This window comes from Vidua chalybeata, chromosome 9 (genome assembly GCF_026979565.1).
Source record: "Vidua chalybeata isolate OUT-0048 chromosome 9, bVidCha1 merged haplotype, whole genome shotgun sequence".
In the NCBI taxonomy this organism is placed as follows: Eukaryota; Metazoa; Chordata; class Aves; order Passeriformes; family Viduidae; genus Vidua; species Vidua chalybeata.
The window spans coordinates 1,094,110-1,114,090 of NC_071538.1; the positions used below are offsets into that span (position 1 = coordinate 1,094,110).

The 19,981-nt window shown below is 61.1% G+C and overlaps 4 protein-coding genes across 5 annotated transcripts in view; 3 read left to right on the top strand and 1 right to left on the bottom strand.

Moving 5' to 3' along the window:
- Nucleotides 1-4,044, top strand: part of NOTCH2 (notch receptor 2) — an 82,923-nt gene extending 78,879 nt beyond the window's left edge. The window contains exon 33 of the mRNA XM_053950116.1: nt 378-4,044. Within this exon, the coding sequence (XP_053806091.1) occupies nt 378-1,718 (1,341 nt within the window). The 3' untranslated portion in view covers nt 1,719-4,044. The remainder of the gene's footprint in view (nt 1-377) is intronic.
- A 2,907-nt stretch (nt 4,045-6,951) lies between these two features.
- On the top strand, nt 6,952-8,750 carry REG4 (regenerating family member 4). 2 transcript variants are annotated; one of them, XM_053950134.1, is made up of 6 exons: nt 6,952-7,038; nt 7,722-7,829; nt 7,948-8,045; nt 8,127-8,264; nt 8,344-8,449; nt 8,614-8,750. In XM_053950134.1, the coding sequence occupies exons 2-6, from the start codon at nt 7,766-7,768 to the stop codon at nt 8,685-8,687; spliced, it is 480 nt and encodes a 159-aa protein (XP_053806109.1). In that variant the 5' UTR covers nt 6,952-7,038; nt 7,722-7,765; the 3' UTR covers nt 8,688-8,750. The 2 variants fall into 2 exon arrangements, with proteins under 2 accessions (XP_053806109.1, XP_053806110.1); XM_053950135.1 differs by having other exon boundaries at nt 6,968-7,038; nt 7,754-7,829.
- Nucleotides 8,751-9,667: 917 nt separating this feature from the next.
- On the top strand, nt 9,668-13,148 carry HMGCS2 (3-hydroxy-3-methylglutaryl-CoA synthase 2). The gene is made up of 9 exons (XM_053950128.1): nt 9,668-9,905; nt 10,145-10,584; nt 10,839-10,964; nt 11,233-11,397; nt 11,468-11,636; nt 11,721-11,891; nt 12,411-12,517; nt 12,607-12,732; nt 12,814-13,148. Exons 1-9 carry the CDS (start codon nt 9,793-9,795, stop codon nt 12,918-12,920), a joined length of 1,524 nt encoding a protein of 507 aa, XP_053806103.1. The 5' UTR covers nt 9,668-9,792; the 3' UTR covers nt 12,921-13,148.
- A 478-nt stretch (nt 13,149-13,626) lies between these two features.
- Nucleotides 13,627-17,353, bottom strand: PHGDH (phosphoglycerate dehydrogenase). Its single transcript, XM_053950127.1, has 12 exons — nt 17,111-17,353; nt 16,706-16,857; nt 16,458-16,523; nt 16,328-16,382; nt 16,153-16,251; nt 15,913-16,045; nt 15,690-15,838; nt 15,313-15,465; nt 15,059-15,191; nt 14,714-14,841; nt 14,290-14,518; nt 13,627-13,933 (listed from the first exon to the last, which is right to left on the bottom strand). The coding sequence occupies exons 1-12, from the start codon at nt 17,246-17,248 to the stop codon at nt 13,776-13,778; spliced, it is 1,593 nt and encodes a 530-aa protein (XP_053806102.1). The 5' UTR covers nt 17,249-17,353; the 3' UTR covers nt 13,627-13,775.
- Between the last annotated feature and the right edge of the window lie 2,628 nt (nt 17,354-19,981).

Here is a 19,981-nt window from a genome sequence, read left to right on the forward strand (position 1 = left end):
TGGATTTTAGAGCTACCAACAAGCTCCAGTTCCTTACTGGGCTGTTTTAGCCTTTTGTGCCTTTCCCTCATAGGAGGCAATAGGAGAAAGGCACCAGGTGCTTTCATGGTTCCTCCAATGATCTAGGGCAGAGCAGTGCCCTTCCTGGTGGGAAAGTTCAGCCTGTGCGCTCCGCTGCTGTCTATGAAATTATCTGTAATCTGCCTTTTTCCGTGGGCAGCTCTCAGGGTGGGTGACTCTTGGAGACTGTTCATGTGACACTGCATTATGCAGTGCTTGCCAGTCTGCCACACCATAAGGGATTGTGAGTTGTAAATCAGTCCCCCCACACTGAAGCTGCTGAAATATTTACTCTCCGTCAATTTTAAACTTTCCAGGAGGAGACTCCACTCTTCCTCGCTGCTCGGGAAGGCAGCTTTGAAGCCGCAAAAATCTTGCTGGATCATTTTGCCAACCGAGACATCACGGACCACATGGACCGGCTGCCCCGGGACGTGGCCCAGGACCGGATGCACCACGACATCGTGCAGCTCCTCAACGAGTACAACGTGGCCCACAGCCCTGCCGGGCACCCTGGGGCCATGCTGAACTCTGCCCTCTCCCCAGTCATCTGTGGCCCCAACAGGTCCTTCCTCAACCTGAAACACGCGTCACTAAGCAAGAAGTCACGAAAACCGAATGCCAAAGGCATGCCCACCAGCCTCACCAAAGATGCAAAGAGGAGAAGGAAGAAGTCCCTCAGTGAGGGCAAAGGGCAGTTTTCAGAGAGCTCCGTGACCCTGTCACCGGTGGATTCCCTGGAGTCTCCCCATGCTTTTGCATCTGAACCGACCTCTTCTCCTGTGATGCCGTCACCGGGGGTGCTGCACTCGTCGCCCAGCTCGCTGCTGACGGCTCCGTCGGTGCAGGCTGCGCACACCATGTCCTTCTCCAACCTCCACGAGATGCAGCCCCTGGGACGCGGGTCCAGCACGGTGCTCCCATCCGTCAGCCAGCTGCTCTCGCAGCACAGAACCACTCCTCCCAACAGCGGGCTCGGCAGGCTGCGGCCAGGCAACATCTCCAGCGAGTGGATGAACCGCATGGAGGTCAACGAGTCCCAGTACAACGAGATGTTTGGCATGGTGCCCCAGGTGATGCATTCCCACCCCAGCGTTTCTCAGCAGAGTGGCTTGGTTCAAGCGGACGCGAAGCACCTGGGGGTGTCCAGGGAGTCTTTGCCCCCCATCATGACTTTCCAGCTGGTTCCCAAGGGCAGCATAAACCAGCAAGCACTGCCGCAGCAGGCCCAGTCAAACTGCGCTCAGAACATGGCTGGCCCTCTTAGCTCCATGTACCAGATCCCAGATCTAGCCCAGCTGCCCAGCGCCTCGTTCTCCATGGCTGCCATCCCTCAGCAGGACAGCCAGGTGGCTCAGACAGTCCTCCCGGCCTACCACCAGTTCCAGAGCTCGATGGGCAAGTACCCCACGCCTCCCTCCCAGCACAGCTGCTACTCCTCGGCCACAGAACGGACTCCTAGCCACAACCGGCACTTACAAGGGGAGCATCCGTACCTGACTCCGTCGCCCGAATCTCCGGACCAGTGGTCAAGCTCTTCCCCACACTCTGCCTCTGACTGGTCTGACGTGGCAACCAGTCCCAGTAACAACCAGCGTGGGCCAGCGGCCGCCCACATGACAGAGCAGCAGCGGAACAACATGCAGGTGTACGCCTGAAGGCTGCCCACGGTGCAGCCCGACTAAAGCGGACTCCAGAACTCATGAAGGTCTTCCAGGATGGAAATGAAGAACCATTTTAGTATCCAAGAGTCTTAATGAGCCCCGGATGTTCTTTCGTTGGAGGGACTGTGGTCGCTGTAGACTTGTATGCTTTCATGCTAAATGTAGAAGCTGGTGATGGAGAAGACCAGCTGGGTCGCTTCTGACCAACTGGACGTGACTGACCCTGCACTGGGTTCTCCAGTCTGCTTTTAAACACGTTCCACCGTTGCTTTGGGGAGACAGCTCTTCAGCTTAATACATCTTGTGGTCATTTCTCCAGAAATTTAGCCAAAACCAGCTTTGTATCCTTATTTTGTTACTCCTCCTGTTACCCATGTAACCTCTCTCTGAAGCACCTTCTACTAGTTCTCGAGTTCAAGTTGCCTTGTCTTGACACAGCTCAGAGCTGCACCCACATTCCCAGCCCTGCCCCTTCCCTTGTCCACTCTCGCTCAGCAAGCGAGCTGGACCTCCCAAAACCACCTGCAGGTCAAGTGACGCCTCCTGTCACGCAACTTCACCCTTTCCTCTTCAGGAGTCTTTGCCTTGTAGAGACCCACTAACACCCCTTAGCGTTCTCACTGCCTGCTCCCCAGGTATTATGAGATTATATATACATATAGTCTTTTTAGGTTGTTTGTTTTGTTATTTTCCCCTCCCGAAAACGCTGGTCTGGCCTGGTCTTCCCACCACGGAGGCCCGTGGGCCCATCTCTTCCCCAAGACACCCCTGACCATTTCGACACACTACCCTCCCCGTGCCCCTGTCCTGCCAGGAGTGTCCATGACTGCCTCCATGGGCTCCCATGCCAGAAGAGATGCACTGCAACTGATACAGGCCTTTTGGGATGAGCACGAGTGTTTCAAAAACTGGTAACACAAGCTCCCAGCGTTCTTGCACAGTAGTCCCCTCCCCTCCATCCAAGGGTGGCTGTGTGTCCTGGCCTCCAGATACCATATGCTGCCTCCTTATGGTATTATCAACAAGCGTCAAACGTGGTTACATGTTTGCGGTGCGTGCCCTTCTGCGTCAGGAACCACGTCCAGCCCTTTGAAAAGTGTCCCTGTTGCTGCAGCCCTGGGTCAGAGCTGCCTTGTCTTCCCCTCGCAGCGCACGGAGGCCGGAGCACCGACTGCCCAGCGGGCCTCCAGGAGCTGGGCTGTGGCAGCAGACCAAATAGCCCAGAAACCATTGCCTCCTGCAGCTTGGTGCACAGGCTCGGGGCTGTCCTCTGCTCTCAGCTCCAGCATGAGTGGAGATCTCCCAGCCGAGGTGGCCTGCGTGCTCTGTGGGACAGTAGGGCCGCTCGTGCCGCGGCTGCCCCGATAGTTATGGAGCTGTGGAAGCCAGCTGTCGTGACCTTAGGCAAACAGCCGCTCTTTCTGCTTTGTCCGCAAGAGCAGCGCTTCTCCGAAGGGCTCCGGACCAGCCAGCAGCCGAAGTGAACATTTGTGGGGATGGTTTGCTCCTACCTCTTCAGGGGAGTGCTGCAGACACGTCTTCCAAAGAGCTCGGGGGGCCGGCTGCTGCCAAAGGACTGAAGGCCGCTCCCCTGCGAGCAGGCCATCCAACACCCTACCGTGTACAGTATTGTCTCTGGTGTTCCTTTCCATTCTAATCACAAGTCAAAATTGCTTTTCTTCTTCTCTTTTTTTTTTTTTTTTTTTTCCCAATTCCACTCAATGGTACATGAAGGCAGGGCCTCAGGAGGAGCTGGTTCCCTGGGCCGTCGCTTAGGGCTGAAGTTTTGAGCTGTGTGTGAAGTTCCCGCTTTTCACGGCACACACAGCGTTCCCCGGCACGCTCGCTGCAGCGCGGCCGCTGGAGTTCAGCTGCAGCTGACTCAGACCTCCAGGGGGTCTGTCCAGGTACACGTTTCACTGCAAATAATGAAGTGTTGCTACATCGATGCTAAAGAAACAAAGGGCTTTTGCTCGTTAGCTCCAAATAACCAAGTGCCTTTTTATATATGTGGCTACCTTTTACAAGATGAGTGCTTTCTGTGGAATGAAGCAGGTTCCATGCCTGGCTGTTAATACGATGGCCCTCTGCCTTTCTTTTATTTTATTTTTTTTTTAACTACTTGTAAAGATAATATCTCCTTAAGGTGGTATTTTATCTCGTAAGTTGTAGAGTAACCATTCACACAGCAGCATTTTCCTATATTAATAATGGAAAATATTTGCTTATTTTTACATTTTTTATAAAAGTCTTTTATGAAAATAGTTGCTGCCAAATGTATAAGCAATTTTTATCCCCAGAATAAAAAGTATGTGCCCAGTCTCTGTGTGCTGCCGTTTTCATTTTGTTTTCCTGGCTGCCTGTGGCACAGCCACGGGCTTATAAATGAGTCAGGGCTGCTCTGTCTCAGCACCACATGAACCCCACCACTTAGCTCCACCCAAGGGAGCCGCAAGCAGCCTGGTGTGGGTGTAGCAGATGGAATTTTGGGTCTCTTGGTTAGCTGAGAAGGGGGCAGTAACCAGCAGGCAAGCAGCTGGGCATACTGGGAAGGATGGGGAGGGACTGGGATGGGTCCTTTCCTGGGCACTTCGGGTAAGAGCTCTTGCTTGCCTGTGGGAGCCAGGGAAGGCTTTTAGGCAGGTGGTGAGCGAGCGTGGGCCAGGCAGTGGGCAGTGGGGCTGTGGATTCACTCGCTCTCTCGGGTCCTGCTTGCTTCCCTTGGCTGTTTCCTGTCCTTCCAGTAGGGAAGAGGACCCTCATCTACCCTGGAGCTGGGGCTGCCTCCCTGGCTTTGTCTCAGCAGTTGATGCCTGGAATCCTTAAGGGTGGAGCAACCCCCTAAAATCATCGAGTCCAACCTTTAACCTGGCACTGCTGTGTTCACCCCTCAACCATGTCCCCAAATGCCACATACAGATGTTTTTGGAGCATTCCAGGGATGGTGATTCCACATCTTTCTGGGCAGCCTTGATCCCATGCCTAACTGCCTTTCATTGACAAAATTTTCACTCGTATCCTACCTAAACCTCCCCTGGTGCAACTTGAAGCCGTTTCCTCTCATCCTTGTTGTTTCTTACCTGGGAGAAGAGACCAACCTCCACCTGTCTACTGCCTCCCTTCAGAGGAGTGAAGAGTGATAGAGTCCCCCCTGAGCCACCATTTCTCCAGACTAAGAGCATGAAGATGTGTGATTCTCCAGCCTCTGAAACAGGGAATCACCACTCCTCTGGGCCGGTCTCACGCTTGAAGAGCTTGGCTTGAGCAATCAGAAAACAAACTGTCAATAGCTGCTGAGCTGTGTTTGGAGCACAGAGGTGCCACTGAAGCCTTGGGCTCCACCGGTGCTCACCTGGCTGCTCTCCAGCTCTTGCTGTGGGCTCTGATGGAGCCAGTAGCTGAATTACGATGCTGAGCTGGGGTAAAGTTGCTGGGGGCATTTTAAGGGTTTAATATTCAAACAGGGCAGCTCCTTTATCCCCTGGTAGAGCCAGCTGGGCGAGTCCAAACCTCCAGGAGGCATTCATCCATGTTCTCCCACAGCTTGCACATCTGTGCCAAAGTTTAGCGAGCTCTGCCGAGCCCCTGGCGCAGCAGCATCAAGCTCACTGGTGCTCAGGCTGAGACTTGAAGCTGTGTCTCCTCGGGGCTGCTCGTGCCTCCTCCCTGGCCTGGGATGGCCAGGGGCTTGTGAAAACTTGCTGTGTTGCATCCAAACTGAACCATCCAGGCAGGAGCTGCCGTGTCCCTTATCTAACTGAGGAGTAGTGGAGGGCCTCAGGCTCTTTGGGGGAGCTTTTCCACTGTTTTTCCACAAATCAAGGGTGGAGTCCTGTTTTCTGGGGAGTTGCTATGTTTGCAGAGTTTTGCCATTGATCAGGGCAGCTGATGTGTGGCAGGTTGTTTCTTTCAGAACTGATAGCAGGCAGCAGCTGTGTTTGGACACGAGAAGGTTTCACCCCTTGGATCCCAGAGGAGGCCTAGCAAGCAGCAGCAGCTCTATCACACTGTGTGGGTGAAGGAGAGAGGTCTGATCCTCCTCCCTGCCCAGGGTAGAAGCCAGACCTGCCTCTGCACGCCAGCAGGGAGCTGCTCCCTGTGGGAGTAGCAGCGTTCACTGGCTGCGTGTTTCAGCAAATGCTGCTGCAGAGGAGAGCCCATGGCAGATCCCGTGGCTTGAGCCTGACAGCAAGCTCTCCATGTGGGGGGAAGCAGGGCTCAGCCCTGGGCCTGGATTCTCTGCAGGTAGCTGCCTCCTTCCCACCGGCCTCCACCAAGGGTTTTGGGGAGGGAGAGCCAGGCCTTGGCCGGAGCTGGTGGCAGCAGGATGATCTTTCCAAGCCGCTCTGGTCCACCGGGAGCCAGTGAAGTGACGCTGCAGAGCAGCGTGGTGGCAGCAGGAACGTGGAGAACTCTGGCTGCCTCCCCCAGGTGCAGAGGTCACCCCGGGGCGAGGAGCAAGGACCATGGCAGAGAAGGCTGTGCCAGACCTTGCCGAAGGGCTCCGGCTGCCGGGAGCTCATCCCAGTGGCTCCATGCCGGCAGCAACCTCCCCGGGCTGGGGCTGCAGGGAGCCGCCTGGGGCAGAGGCAGTGAGGGGCTGCTGCTGCGGGAGCTGCCTCTTCCCCCCGGAGGGACACAAAGTGACGAAGGCTTGCGTCACGGCCGGGCCCGAGGGCTGGGCATCCTCCCCGCTATCTGATGGCATCGCCAGCCCCCGGCTGCAGGCTGTTCCCACATCCCGGCGTCCCGCATCCTGCTCGCAAACATCCCCCGGCAGTTCAAACAAGGGCGGTGCGTGTGGGTGACGCATGGCAGAGCCGGGCAGGGCGCGGGGCCCGGCCGGGTGCCACCCCTTGGCTGGGGACAGGGGCAGTGCCAGGGGGTCGGACCCATGGCCCGGCCGCTGGTGGCAGGGATGCCCTGGCCGGCATCGGGGGATCCTCCCCGGGGCTCATCCCCGCCAGCCCCGGGCAATCGAGGGCTGGCCCGGCGGGCATCCCTGCCAGGTGCCAGGCTGCTCTGGGCTGGCAGATCATATCTGTTAATGATGATTGCAGGGGGTTTATTGACCAAGTAGGACAGGTTCTTCCTGTCTGTTTCTGGAGAAATGCAAACAGACTGGAGATCTGGGCAATTTTCCAGCAAAGTGGGGAGGATGGAGGGGGGTCAGCAGTAAGATTTTTATGGTGAGAATCACCTGAGGAGGGCAAACAGATGCTGGTGAGCACCAGGCTATAAAGGGCAGCTCCTCTCCTCTCCTGTCCCGGTGACCCACGACCAGCCGCTATTTCTCACCATCTCCGGACAACAGGTGAGGAAGAGGACTCTCACACGGCAGGTGGGGCCTCGGGATGCTCAGAGCTGGCTCACGGGCAAACAGGAGCTGGTCCCTCTCCCCGGCAGCTCCCGCGGGAGCTCAGCTCTGCCCTCGCTGGATGGGACAGGCTGTGATGCCGCATTTTTCAGCCCTGCGTTGACTTTTGTCGCTGCTTCTTTGAGGGGAAGACGAGCTGAATCTGCAAATCGGCCCCAGTGCCCAGGGATTAGCCCAGATAAAAGGGAACTGCGCTGATGTGGCCGATTTGCCTCCCCAGCCTGGGCAGCGCTACGAGCTCAGGGCGTGAAAACGCCGCCGTGCACGCAGTGCCTGCAGCCCCACCTGTGCCATTGCCTCGCTGGGGTCCTCCGACCCGTGTCCGCGACAGCGCCCTCCCCTTGTCCCCACAGAGCAGCTTGTCTCTCCCGAATGCCTTCTGCCGCGTCTGGGACTGGTGGGGCCAGGACAATCTGTTGCCACTGTGGGCTGGGCACTCCAAAGCCATGCCTGGGGCACGGGGTGCAGGCATGGGGCAGTGACCTGTGCCGGGGGGCAGAGAGGGAGCCACAGCCTGCCATCTCCTCCAGGCGGCTCAGAGGGGCCAGGCTCAGCCCACAGCGGGGCAGGTTTGCACTCTCTGGGCACAGGTAGTAGGGGCCTCCTCTGTCTGTCCCAAGGGACCTTGTGTGACCCTCCCGAGCCTTTCTAGGGAGCAAGGAGGATGGCGGCTGCGGGCAGACTTGCCCTTCTGCTGCTGGGCTGCGTGGGGCTCCTGGGGCCAGTCGGTGAGTGCCAAGGCTCGGGGGGCAACTGCTTTTGTAGCTGGGCCAGGAGGGAGCCACGCTCTTCTCCAGGCAGCGGTGCCGCCTGTCCTCATGCCTGCCCACCCCTCTCCCCAAACAGACGGCAGGTACATAAACTACTGCCCCGACGGCTGGTCCTACTACAAGCTCAGCTGCTTCAAATACTTCCCCGAGCCCCGGAGCTGGGACGAGGCTGAGGTAAGCCCACCGGGGTACACAGGGGAACAGGGACCCCCCCATCTCCCCGAGGTGCCCTGGCACTGACACCTCTCCCTGCAGAGTCGGTGCCAGGACGTCAAGAAAGGCGCCCACCTGGCCTGGGTGGAGGACGCCCACGAGGCATCCACCCTGCAGAGAACCATCTCCTACCACCAGCGTGTGCAGCCCGTCTGGATTGGACTCCAAAAGAGTAAAGAGGTGAGGTGTGGGCGGCAGGGGTGATGGGGGGCTGGGGGACAGCAGGGCCATGCCTCTGAACCCCCCTCGCCCTGCACAGAGACAGGCCTGGCAGTGGATGAGTGGGAAGGACTACAGTGCCGCCAGTGAGATGCCTGGGAACGGTGCCCGCGGGGGGAGCTGCGCCATGCTGACCCATCACAGCGGTGAGTGCCCGGTCCCCGCACCCACCTCCAGCGCCTGGGCTCGGCCGGCACTCCCCTGCCTCCGTCCTCTTGCAGGTCCCATCCCCTTGCAGGGTTGCGGTGGGCACAGCTGGTGCCCGTCCTCGCCGTGGCCCCCGCCAGCCCCCTGCCTGTCTCTCCCGCAGGCTTCTCTGTGTGGTCCAGTGCCGACTGCTCCCGGAGGCATCACTACATCTGCAAGTTCTACCCCTTGCACTGAGCACAGCCCTGGCCCGTGCGGGACCCCGCGCCGGCGGCGTCCCTCCCGTGCCACCTGCGTGTCTCTCCCCGCAACTGCTATAAATACATCTTATATAAAAAGAAGCATGCAAGTGCTGTGTGAGCTTGGTGCTGGTGCAAAGCCCTGGGCTGGTCCGTGAGAGAGAGAAACGGGCTCTGCCTCGGCTCCCCGAGCTTCCCGGCTTCCAGAGGCTTCTGCGCTGCCGGTGTGGGCAGAGCTGCTTGGGGATGAGTCCCCAGGAGCTGCGGGGACCGTCGCTCTCCTGGCTGGGCACTTGGGTTTGCTCATACCAGCCCTCGGGTGCCAAACACCACAGGCGTCCCTGGGGAGCAGGTGGGGGGACAGGAGTCTCCACGGAGACCTGGGACACAGATGTGGGTGGGGACGGGAGCTGCCGTGGGTGTGCAGGTATGGGGACAGGTGGTCCCCACAGCTCCACAGGGATCCGGGGCATGCAACACGGACCTATGGCCATGTTGACAGCAGCACCAGGACCAAAGGTCCCTTTTGTGTCACTGCTATCTTGCCACAGGCATCACGTGGCTGTTTGCTCTGCTGCTTTGAAGATGGCTCTGCCCCCACCCAGTTCATGGGGTTTTTACCCCCCCGGAGTTGCGGCACGTGTTAGGCGTGGACTGCGCCCCGAGCAGCGCGGATGGTGCCGGCACCAAAGCCCGGCCGCCCTCTGCTCCCTGCCCGGGCCCGCGGGGGCAGCCGGGGAGGCCACACGGTGACCACAGCCGTGCCGGCGAGCCTGGCACCGGAGCTGCCGCTGCCCCAGGGCAGCCGGGGCTGCGGGGCAGCCCGTCCCGCTGCTCAGCCCCGGCTCCGGCTCCGTGTCCCCAGGTTTTGGGGCACACAAGACGAAGACACCTCGCAAGCTCCCCCCTCCGAAGCTGCGCTGCCCCTGCTGTGTTGGCTGGCGCTCGGTGACCTTTGAGCGCCAGGGTCCGGCAGGCTGATAAAGGCCGGGAGGGCTGAGCCGAGCTGCCCACGCAGTTTATAAAAGCACTTCGCAAGGCCCATCCCGCTGTCCATCTGTCCGGCCGGCCGTCCCTTCGTCCGCACAGTGGCCGGGGCGAAGATGCTGCGCTTGGTCGGGCGCGCCGCGCGCTGCTGGGGGGCGAGGTGGGCACAGCCGGGGCCGGAGCGGGCACCCCGGGGCGCCCAGCACCCCGCGGCTTGGCAGAGGGCATGGTGAGCACCCACACGGGTCGGGGGGGCTGGAGACATAACCAGGGTAGGGCTGGGGAGCTGGCTGAGCTCTTAAACCTTGCTGGGGAATGGGAGCCTCTCCCTCCTCCCTGCAGCACTGCCAGGCACAAGGAGCTACCAGGGATTTGGGGTGCTCCCAGCCTGGGCTGCTCGCTGGTGGCATCTCCACAGGGCCCCCCTCTGTGCCCAAAGGGATTGTTGCCACTCGCTCTGTCCCACAGCCTCTCCAGTGCTGCTGGGACTGGTGCCTGGCCCAAGGACGTTGGCATCCTGGCCCTGGAGGTGTACTTCCCTGCCCAGTACGTGGATCAGGAGGAGCTGGAGCGGTTTGATGGCGTGGAGGCCGGCAAGTACACGCGAGGCCTGGGCCAGAAGCAGATGGGCTTCTGCGCCGCCCACGAGGACATCAACTCCCTGTGCCTGACCGTGGTGCAGCGGCTGGTGGAGCGCGGGCGCCTCTCCTGGGACGCCATCGGCCGCCTGGAGGTGGGCACCGAGACCGTCATCGACAAATCCAAGGCCGTCAAGACCGTCCTCATGCAACTTTTCCATGACTCCGGCAACACTGATGTGGAGGGCATCGACACCACCAACGCCTGCTACGGGGGCACGGCCTCGCTCTTCAACGCGGCCGCCTGGGTGGAGTCCAGTGCCTGGGATGGTGAGTGCAGGCAGGGACCATGCTGTGGGGCTGGATGCTGGGTGGGTGCTGTTGGGATAGGGGAAGGAGGCAGGAGGTGGCCTGAAACCCAAAGATGCTCCAACTGCGAAGGGAGCCACTGTGCCTCCAGGCTCCCCTGTTTCTTGCCCATCTCGGTGCGACACCTGGCAGCATGGAGATGGGAACGCCCAAGGGCCATGGGATGGAGGCTTCCACCCACTGGTGGCTCTGCCAGTCCCTCTGTCCTCCCCCAGGTCGCTACGCCGTGGTGGTGTGTGGGGACATTGCTGTCTATGCCACGGGGAACGCGCGGCCCACAGGAGGTGCCGGTGCCATCGCCATGCTGGTGGGACCCAACGCCCCGCTGGTGCTGGAAAGAGGTCGGTGTCAGGAGGCCCTGGGGGTGGTGAGCTGATGGGTGCTGCCCCTGGGGCCATGCATCCATGCCCCAGCCCTGGGCAGAGCTGCTCAGCCAGACCCTGCTGGGTACTCCAGGGTGCTGGATATCCACATCCCTGTGGGTACCGTGGAGGACTCAGGGAGGCTGCTGGATTCCAGGGGTGGCATGGCAGGCAGCACCCTGGGTGTTTGCCCCCGAGCTGGGACCTCCCAATGCTCTCTGACAGCTGGCTCTCCCTGTGCCCCCAGGCCTGCGTGGAACCCACATGGAGCATGCCTATGACTTCTACAAGCCGAATCTGTCCTCTGAGTACCCGGTGGTGGACGGGCAGCTGTCCATCCAGTGCTACCTGCGGGCACTGGACCGCTGCTACGCCGTGTACCGACGGAAGGCGCAGACCCAGTGGCAGCAGGGTGAGTGGCAGCGCCCCTGAGGTGCCCAGCACAGCCCCCTGAATACTGATGGCCCCGTGTTGCCTCCCAGCTGGCGTCCAGAGGCCCTTCACCCTCGATGACTTCAAGTACATCATCTTCCACTCGCCCTTCTGCAAGCTGGTGCAGAAGTCAGTGGGACGGCTGCTGCTGAACGACTTCTTGGCCTCCCCCAACCCCGACACGGCCTCCGGTCTCTACAAGGGGCTGCAGTCCTTCCGGTGGGTGCCTTTGCTGTGTCCCTGTCCCACAGCCCAGCCAGGGATGTGTTGGTCTGGGGTTCCAGCTGGTCTCTCTCTGGGCAGCGGTGTGAAGCTGGAGGACACCTACACCAGCAAGGAGGTGGAGAAGGCATTCCAGGCAGCCAGCCAGGACATCTTCAACCAGAAGACCAAGCCCTCCCTGCTCCTCTCTTCCCGCAATGGCAACATGTACACGCCATCCATGTATGGCTGCCTGGCCTCCCTCCTGTCCCAGTGAGTCCCCCAAAACACTGGCTTGGGGAGAGGGAGGAGGTAATTCTGGGGAGGGCACTCCCTGGCTGGATAGAGGGGCAGAACTCATCTCCCAGCCCTCATCTCCCCCTGCCTCAACAGGACCTGATCCTTTCATTGCACACAACCCTCAGTGTGGATGCATCCTGCTCCAGACCATCTCCCTGCCAGACTTTTCATCCCAGCTTGCTGGAGTTGGGCCAGTGCATAAAGCCCTTCTGTCATCACCAGGAGGATGAAAACCCTTGTTGTCATGCCCAGTAGAATGAGTGACCCCATGGGAAAGGAGTCATGGGAACAGACAGGCTCTGAGGGGAACAAAAGCCTTGTCCTGGGGCTTCCTGGCACCACTGCACTCCAGGGCTACACTCCCTCAGAAATGTGGCCCCAAGGATCTGCCTGCCTACAAAGGAGGCAGCCCCCTACCATGCCCCCACAGCCCTGTATCCCCATCTCCCCCTCAGCCCAAATGTCCTGTAACCCCCTCACCTCTCGCTTCAGGTGCTCAGCACGGGACCTGGCCGGCTCCCGGATCGGTGCCTTCTCCTATGGCTCGGGACTGGCTGCCAGCATGTTCTCCTTCCGTGTCTCAGAGGATGCGGCCCCAGGTGGACCCCAGGGGAGAGAGGGACTGGGAAGGGAGGGCAGCGTGGCGCTGTCAGTGCTGCCATCTCACACACGGGCTGCCCCTTGCCAGGCTCACCCCTGGACAAGCTGGTTTGCAGCCTGGCTGACCTGCCCGCTCGCCTGGACGCCCGCAAGCGCGTGGCCCCGCAGGACTTCGCCGAGATCATGAAGCGACGGGAGGAAACCCATCACTTGGGTGAGTGGGGCTGGGGGGGATCTGAGCCTGTCCCGCTGGGACCCCACAGCACCCCGGAGCATCACTGCCCTCTCCCCACAGCCGACCACGCTCCCCACGGCTCCCAGGCGGATCTCTTCCCCGGAACCTGGTACCTGACCCGGGTGGATTCCAAGTACCGACGCGAATATGCCAGGAAGCCCATCTAGAGTGGGATCACCAGAGTGGTGAGCCCTGGGGAGGGGGATGCTCTCTTTCCTACTCTCATCCCTGTTTGTTCCCCTCATCCGGGGCTGGCCTTTGTGGGGAAGTTCCCTTTGTACGGGTGGGGAATGGCCAGTAGTGGCTCGGGCCCCAGAGCTGTTGGAGATGGCAGCGTCTTCTGCAAACACCTGGGCAGTGCAGGGGAATAAAGGTGTGGATGGGAGGGGGCAGCAGCCCGGCTCTGGCTCCTGGTTTTGAATGGTCTCTTCTCGCCCCAGGTCCCTCTCAATTAACAACCACCAGTCTGGATCACAGCTGCTTACAGGATTTATTCCATGGCCACTTGCCCTGTTAGACATGGGAGTATGTCCTGACAGCCTGGGGGACTCAAGTAAGCCTCAGCCTCCAGTCGCCAGTTTACGGGGACAAGATGGCATTTTCCCCATGATGTCATTTAGCTGAAACATCCTCATGGTAAAACCTGTGGGCAGGAGGACACAGGCGAAGCGGTGGCTCACGGGGGTTCTCATGCCTCTTGCATTGCTGCTCTCTGAGCCGTGTCCCATCACGGGACTGTGGCCAGACAGGACCTTGGCAGCCACAGGAACCTTTGCACCCTTCAGCAAACAGCAGCAGGGCTGGGGAGCAGCAGGGGCAGGAGGGAGGGGGTTTGGGGTTGACAACAAAGGACCACACAGACAAGGCACCACATGCTCTCTCCTTCTAAACCCTTTATTGAACATGGGCCCACCCCAAACCTTAGTGGGGGCGGTCAGGGATGACCATGTGCAATGATTCCCCAGCGTGGGGAGGGTCCAGATGCTGTGGCTGTGGGGAGAGTCTTTGTCAGCAGTCGTGGTCTACGGCAGGTGGAGCTGGAAGATTTCTGTGACACGTGGCTTTAGCTCGCCGAGGTTGGACAGGGGGGCTGAGAGCCCCACGACACTCCACTGCTCCCCTGCCACCGTGCTGGAGCTTTGGTAGGACAGGAGCTGGGCCCCTGCCTTGCTCAGCAGCCCTGGAGAGGAGCACAGGAATTAGGGACCACGGGCTGCCCTCTGGCCCAGCACCCAGCAGGGAGCTGAGCCTCTGCTCGCCTCAAACCCCGCTCAGAGGTTCATGATGCCATTTCTTCCTCCACCCCAAGTCCTTTGCTCAACATCACACAACCCCCTGCCCAAACCCCTCATCCGTCCATCCATCCAACCATCCATCCATCCATCCATCCATCCATCCATCCATCCATCCATCCATCCATCCATCCATCCATCCATCTCTCCAGGCAGCATCTGCTGCAGCAGGGGCTCAGCTCTAGGTCGGGTGCGGGGATTCCCCCGGCTGTCCCTGCAGCTCAGGGCTGACACAGGGACTCACCGGTCAGCGTGGCCAGAGCACTGGTGTCAGAGGCTTTGGCTCTGTAGATGAGGAGAGGGCCAGACAGCGGGGCTGGCAGCTTGAAGGTGGCCCCGTTGATCTGCCGCAGGACCGGCGTGCTGCCCTGCACCGTCCCCGTCACCTGGTGTGGGGTGCCCTGCAGGGACACCTGCACCAGACCGGTGATGCTGTCGGGCTCGGGGGCCACATGGCTGTGGGTGGTTGTGACCTGCCAGAGAGACACGGACACTCAGTGCCCAGGTCCTGTGTGTGGCTGGGGCGGGGAAGGGATGTCCTCGGAAGCACTCCAGGGAACACCCAGCGTCAATGCTGCATGAGCAGCGTGGTAGGGTGTCTCCAGGCTCATGCTGCTTGGTGGGGAAGGCGCACCAGGCTGGGGTGCAGAGCCTGGGTGTCCACGCACCTTCAGCCCAGCCTCCTGGGCCAGCAGTGTGGCGTTAACCAGGGTCACTTCCTTCTGTGTCCCTCCAGCCAGCATGCCCGCAGCCACAGCAGGCGTCAGGTAGCTTCCAGCCTCCTTCAGGGGTGTCCCTGGGGTGCAAGGGAGGAGGTGTGCATGAGCCAGCAGCAGAGAGGTCAGGCCCACAGTGGAGTGGCCAGCCCGGGGCTGGTCCTTCCACCCACCCAATCCATCCATCCATCCGTCCTTCCCTGCGTACTCTAGGGCTCCCTCCAATCCCACTGTTAATCACCCTCCTGTCTGTCTGTTCTCCTGCCTGCCCATTGGGGTCCCCACACCCAGGCTCACCTAGGGTGCAGACCTGCACGCTGCCCTGCACTTGCTTGCCGGCCGTGCACAGCACCGTGCCCAGGGCCTTGGCCAGGGTGATCCAAGGCTTGGTCTGGGGTGCAAAAGCCTTGCTGAGAGCCTGCCCATTAACCTGCAGGAGAGAGAGTGAGTGGTGAGAGCCTGCCAGGGATCCCCCATGGAGCATTGCTCCCAGTGCACCCATGGGTTACAGCTGGGGTAACTGAGGAGGTCAGGTGCTGCAGGGGACTCACTACACCAGTCAGCCCCTTCCCCGTGGCCATGTCCACGATCTGCATGGCGATTTCCTTGCCGCAGCGGCTCTGTGCCTCCTGTGTGCTGGCACCCAGATGTGGGCAGGAGATGACATTGGGATGGTTCACCAGGTCACGGTCCTTTGGGGGCTCCTGCAGACACAGTTCCATCCTGCCATCGGCTCCCAGCACCTACCTGGGAGCTCGGAGGGAGCAGGGGGCATTTACCCCCACCTCCTTTGCAAGGAGAGAAGCTGAGGGCTGTTCCTGGTCCCAGCCCCACAGGGTTTGCTAGGCTGCCCTGCCCTGGTTTGGGCAAAATTAAGGCAGTGCTGAGAGAAAGCCAAGCTCGGGGGGGTCCCTACAGCCCCACTCACCTGTGTGAAGACATCAAGGGCAGCCCCACCACACTGCCCCGACTGCAGCGCCCGCAGCAGCGCGCCCTCATCCACGATGCCACCGCGGGCACAGTTCACCACCTGCACGCCACGGCGGCACTTGGCAAAGGTGCTGTCGTTCAGGAGCCCTGCAGAAGGAGGGCTGTGAGCAGAAGGGGGCTGCCCCAGCTCTCCCCAAACCTCCCTGTGACCGTGCCCATACCCGTGGTGGAGGGCAGCAGCGGCGTGTGCACCGTGATGAAGTCGCAGCGGGGCCAGATCTGCTCCAGCGGCAGCTGCTCCACACCGAAGGTGGCTGAGACATCAGCGGTGATGATGGGATCGTAGCCGATGGTCTGAGGCAGAGTGGGCGCTCACTCTTACAGCCTGGCACGGTGGCTCTGGCCTCCCTGGTCAGGGAGGTCTATGCTCCCCATCGTTCCTCCCTGCCCCATCTCCTCACCTTCATGCCAAAAGCCTGCATACGAATGGCCACCTCCCTGCCGATGCGTCCCAGCCCCAGCACGGCCAGCGTCTTCCCGTTCAGCTCCATGCCCATGTACTGGGGAGTACAGGGAGAGTGAGTGAGCACACCCCACATGGACACCCCCACCCAGAGGTGCTTCACTGCCTCCTACCTTCTTACGGTCCCACTTGCCCTCCTTCATGGAGGCAGCTGCCTGCGGGATCTGCCTAAAAAGGAGGCTGTGGTCAGTGCAGGGTAGGGGGCTGTAGGGCACACCTGTCCGCATCCTGCCTTGTGCTCACCTGGCCAGGCACAGGATCATCCCACAGGTGAGCTCGGCGGCGCTGAGGCTGTTCCCAGTGGGCGTGCTGGGGATGGAGAGTGGTGTCACTGGTGTGTGTCCCCCGGGCTGACAGGGATCTGTGTCCCGTAAGGACGGAGGCACACAGGGTGGTGCCAGGGGTGCCATGGGTGGGGAGGGCGCCCTATTGAAGTCCCCCCGGCCTCCCCAGGATCACGGGCACGGATGTCCCCACACTCCTGCTCTTACTTCATGACCAAGACGCCTTTCCTGGTGGCTGCATCCACGTCCACATTGTCCACGCCGGTGCCGGCTCTGCCCACCACCTGCAGCCTCTCTGCCGCCTCCAGAACCTCGGCCGTGACTTTGGTGGCCGAGCGGACGATGAGCCCATCGCAGTCCTAAGGGGTGACAGACACGGCGAATGGGACCAGGGTCGGGGTCGGTGGCCCCGGGTGGGAGACGGGACGGGGACAGCCGCTGCCGGGGTCCGGGATCTGCCGTGCGAAACCGGCCGGGCTCTTGCATCAGACGGGAGGCGGGGACCGGTCGAAGGGGTCCGCTGCCACCCGGGACTGCCGGCCTGCAGCTGTGCCCACCCACCCATGCACTCGCCCACCCACCCACCCGCGCGTGGGTGCAGCCCTGCCTCACCCGGATCTCCCGCAGCAGCTCCTCCTTGCTCAGCCCGGGCTTCTCCGTCACCCGGAGCCCGCCGGCCTGCAGGATCTCCCGGCAGCAGGGGTCCAGGCTTTCGCTGATCAGCACTTTCTGCAGCTTGCCCAGTGCCATGGCGGGAGCGGGCCCGGCGGGACGGGGAGGGACTGGACGAGACGGGGGTGCCGGCTCTGTCCGCACGCCGCCGAGAGGCTGCTGCTGCCCCTCCGCCGCGCTAAAAGGGCTGCGAGCGGTGCACGTTTTTCGGGCTCATTGGGTCCCGTCTCCATAATCCCACCTCCTTCCCCTCCCCGCCCCAGCCCGCCCGGTCCCCCCCTCATCCCCCCCGCCCCCGGGGGGAGGGAGGGAGGAGGCGAGGGGTGCGGGGCCAGGTCTGGGCCGGGCCCCCCAGCAGCCCCAGAGAAAAGGAAGGAGGTGCCCTGCCAGGACCCCGTGGGTCGGGGAGCCACGAAAACCGGGGCCAGTGTGTCCCGATCCTGCGCACCGCGTCCGTGCCTCAGTTTCTCCGTCCCGTATATGACAGCTCAGTAAGGCAGGAGGGGGACGGCAGCGACAGCCACGATGGCGCGGGTGGCTCCCCACAAAGCTAGGGGTGCCGCTGGCAGGGAGCAGCCCAGCCCATGGCGAACCCAGACATGCCCTCCCCAGCTCGCCCAGGAATGGGGATTCCCCAGACGCCCCAGCTCAGAAGTGAGGCAGTGCCGCGGCCCCTGCCCACCCCCGACTTCGTGTCTGCTGTTGAGCAATGCCCCTGATAAGGCGCCGGGGACACGGGCCCAGCCCTGGCCCCTGGCTCCCAATGCCGTGGGGTGCATGGGAGCCACCCAGCAAACGCCCTCCACGCGGCAAGAGCCAGGCAGCTGCGTCCAGTGACCTCGCAGTGGGAAGTGCTGGCCCTGAGACACGATGGTGAGGGGTCCGGGAGACCGGACATGTGGATGGCAAGGGATGCGGCCAGACCTTCACAGGGCACCTGGACCAGACACAGCCCAGATCCTGCCCATGGGGAGCAGGGGCTGGCCCTGCCTTCCACCACTTTCCACGCATGGGGGTGGGCAGAACCCACCCGATGCTGCCAAGCCAGGTCCTAATGGGATTGGGCCCGTCCCCAGGCTCTGCGTGCCCCAGGCAGCAGGTCTGGACCAAAGTGCCCTGTGTGAGACCTGGGTGGCCCCGGAGGCTGTTAAACCAAGCAGAGCCCAGTGACGGACCTGTCCAAGCAGACAGGAGGTGGCCAGAAGAGGATGACCGTCCTCGCCACAGGCAGCACCGCCGAGGTGGGAGAGCCCAGCACTATGTACAGCCTGGAGCTGTGCACAGCCTGGCACCACCTACAGCCGGTGCTGCCCTGCAGCCGCGGCCAGGGAACAACCGTGACGCCAGAGCGGGGAAAGTCCAGGGCGGCCGGCACGGGGTGAGAGATGCGGTCAAGGGCAGCGGCTGGTGAAATCTGCAGCGATCCCGAAACGGCCCCTCGGCAGGGAACTGTGACCCCGGGCACCGCGACAGGGCAGCCTCGCCACGGCCTCCCGCGTGGCGTGGGCTGGGGGCACCCGCTGGGGGGACCTGCTGAGGCTGGGACACGGCCCGCGGCCCCGCAGCCCTTGGCGCAGCCGGCCGCCGGCGCCAGCCTCTGTTTTAGCCATTAGGACCTTGCTCCAGGCGCCCGGAGGACACACCAGGACCTGCCATCCCGGCGCCCTGCTCCCCGAGCCGGCACCGCCCGGGCTTGCCCTGGGCCTCAGTGGCTCCTCTCCCACGCCTGTGGCATGTTTGTGCGGAGGACACGCGTGGCCAAGCCAGCGCTGCCTGTGGCAGCGCATTTGCCGGCTTTTCCCGGCCAGCTGGTGCCCTCTCCTGGGGATCGTGGCCAGAGGCACAGCCCCACGGCACCCCGGGCCTCGCCGCGGGCCTGCTGGGACACTGGCGGTGCTGGCGGGGTGGCTGTGCCAGCAGGCATGTCCCCCCACTCCCTGGCCCCCAAGAGAGCCAGACGGAGGGCACCCAAAGGCTGGAGGGGTCCCAAAGGTGGCAGGGCCAGCGGGATGGGTGCCGGGGGACTGGGGCTGTGGTGGCTGATGAGTCACAATGGGGATGAAGTGGGGAGGACGGGGAAGGGCACAGCACCCCTCTGCTGACCCCATTTGTACCAGGTGTTGCATTTAGAGTAAGAAATTTGGCAGAAAATAAACCCACCTGTGTTCCAGCTGCTCTTCACAGATCAGAGGGCTGGGGACAGCTGAGCTGAATTTCTGAGTATAACCAATTTGGCACTATGGGTCTGGCCGTGTTCAGCAGGAAATTCCATGAGTGCAGCTTCACAAATAGTGCAGCTTATTAATTCAACACCATAGATTTGTTCCCATTCCATAAAAGCCTTCATAACCACAGATTCATGAATAGTGCAGTATATGGGAGCAGCAGAAATACAGATACAGAATTGCTGGTGATAAACTCACCAGTTGCAGTAGAGTTTTAACAGTAACAATAATGTTGTGTGATGATAATAACAATTGTATGCAGAAACTTACCACGAAGGTGTCCCCACTAGGGAGGAGGGAGAGGAGAGTAACCCATTCTGTCTCCCAGGTATTTTTGGGTCTTCCTCCTAATCAGATAAAATTCCTACCGTCCTTATATCCAGCCCAAACTTCTCTCCCTACTCCTCTGTTATGTAGAGCACAACCTAAGTGGAGAGTATGGAGCTATAGACGTGGTACCATGTACCATTAAGCTTATTAGCATATGCAGGGGGTGTGTTAATATTTAAATGTCCCTTAATCAGACAAAAGTTACTTTTTTTGGCCACCGTGTCCTCCAAACTTCTGGTCATATGTCTTTGATCCA

Bases quoted from the DNA above. Each gene is read 5' to 3' on its own strand.
- HMGCS2 (XM_053950128.1), top strand. From the start codon at position 9,793: ATGCTGCGCTTGGTCGGGCGCGCCGCGCGCTGCTGGGGGGCGAGGTGG. The intron at 11,892-12,410 runs GTGAGTCCCCCA...CTCTCGCTTCAG, and splicing joins CTGGCCTCCCTCCTGTCCCA to GTGCTCAGCACGGGACCTGG. The intron at 12,518-12,606 runs GTGGACCCCAGG...GCCCCTTGCCAG, and splicing joins CTCAGAGGATGCGGCCCCAG to GCTCACCCCTGGACAAGCTG.
- REG4 (XM_053950134.1), top strand. From the start codon at position 7,766: ATGGCGGCTGCGGGCAGACTTGCCCTTCTGCTGCTGGGCTGCGTGGGG. The intron at 8,046-8,126 runs GTAAGCCCACCG...CTCTCCCTGCAG, and splicing joins GGAGCTGGGACGAGGCTGAG to AGTCGGTGCCAGGACGTCAA. The intron at 8,265-8,343 runs GTGAGGTGTGGG...CGCCCTGCACAG, and splicing joins GACTCCAAAAGAGTAAAGAG to AGACAGGCCTGGCAGTGGAT.
- PHGDH (XM_053950127.1), bottom strand. From the start codon at position 17,248: ATGGCACTGGGCAAGCTGCAGAAAGTGCTGATCAGCGAAAGCCTGGAC. The intron at 16,383-16,457 runs GTGAGCACAAGG...CCTCCTTTTTAG, and splicing joins ATGATCCTGTGCCTGGCCAG to GCAGATCCCGCAGGCAGCTG. The intron at 15,466-15,689 runs GTGAGTGGGGCT...CTGTGTCTGCAG, and splicing joins CCCTTGATGTCTTCACACAG to GAGCCCCCAAAGGACCGTGA.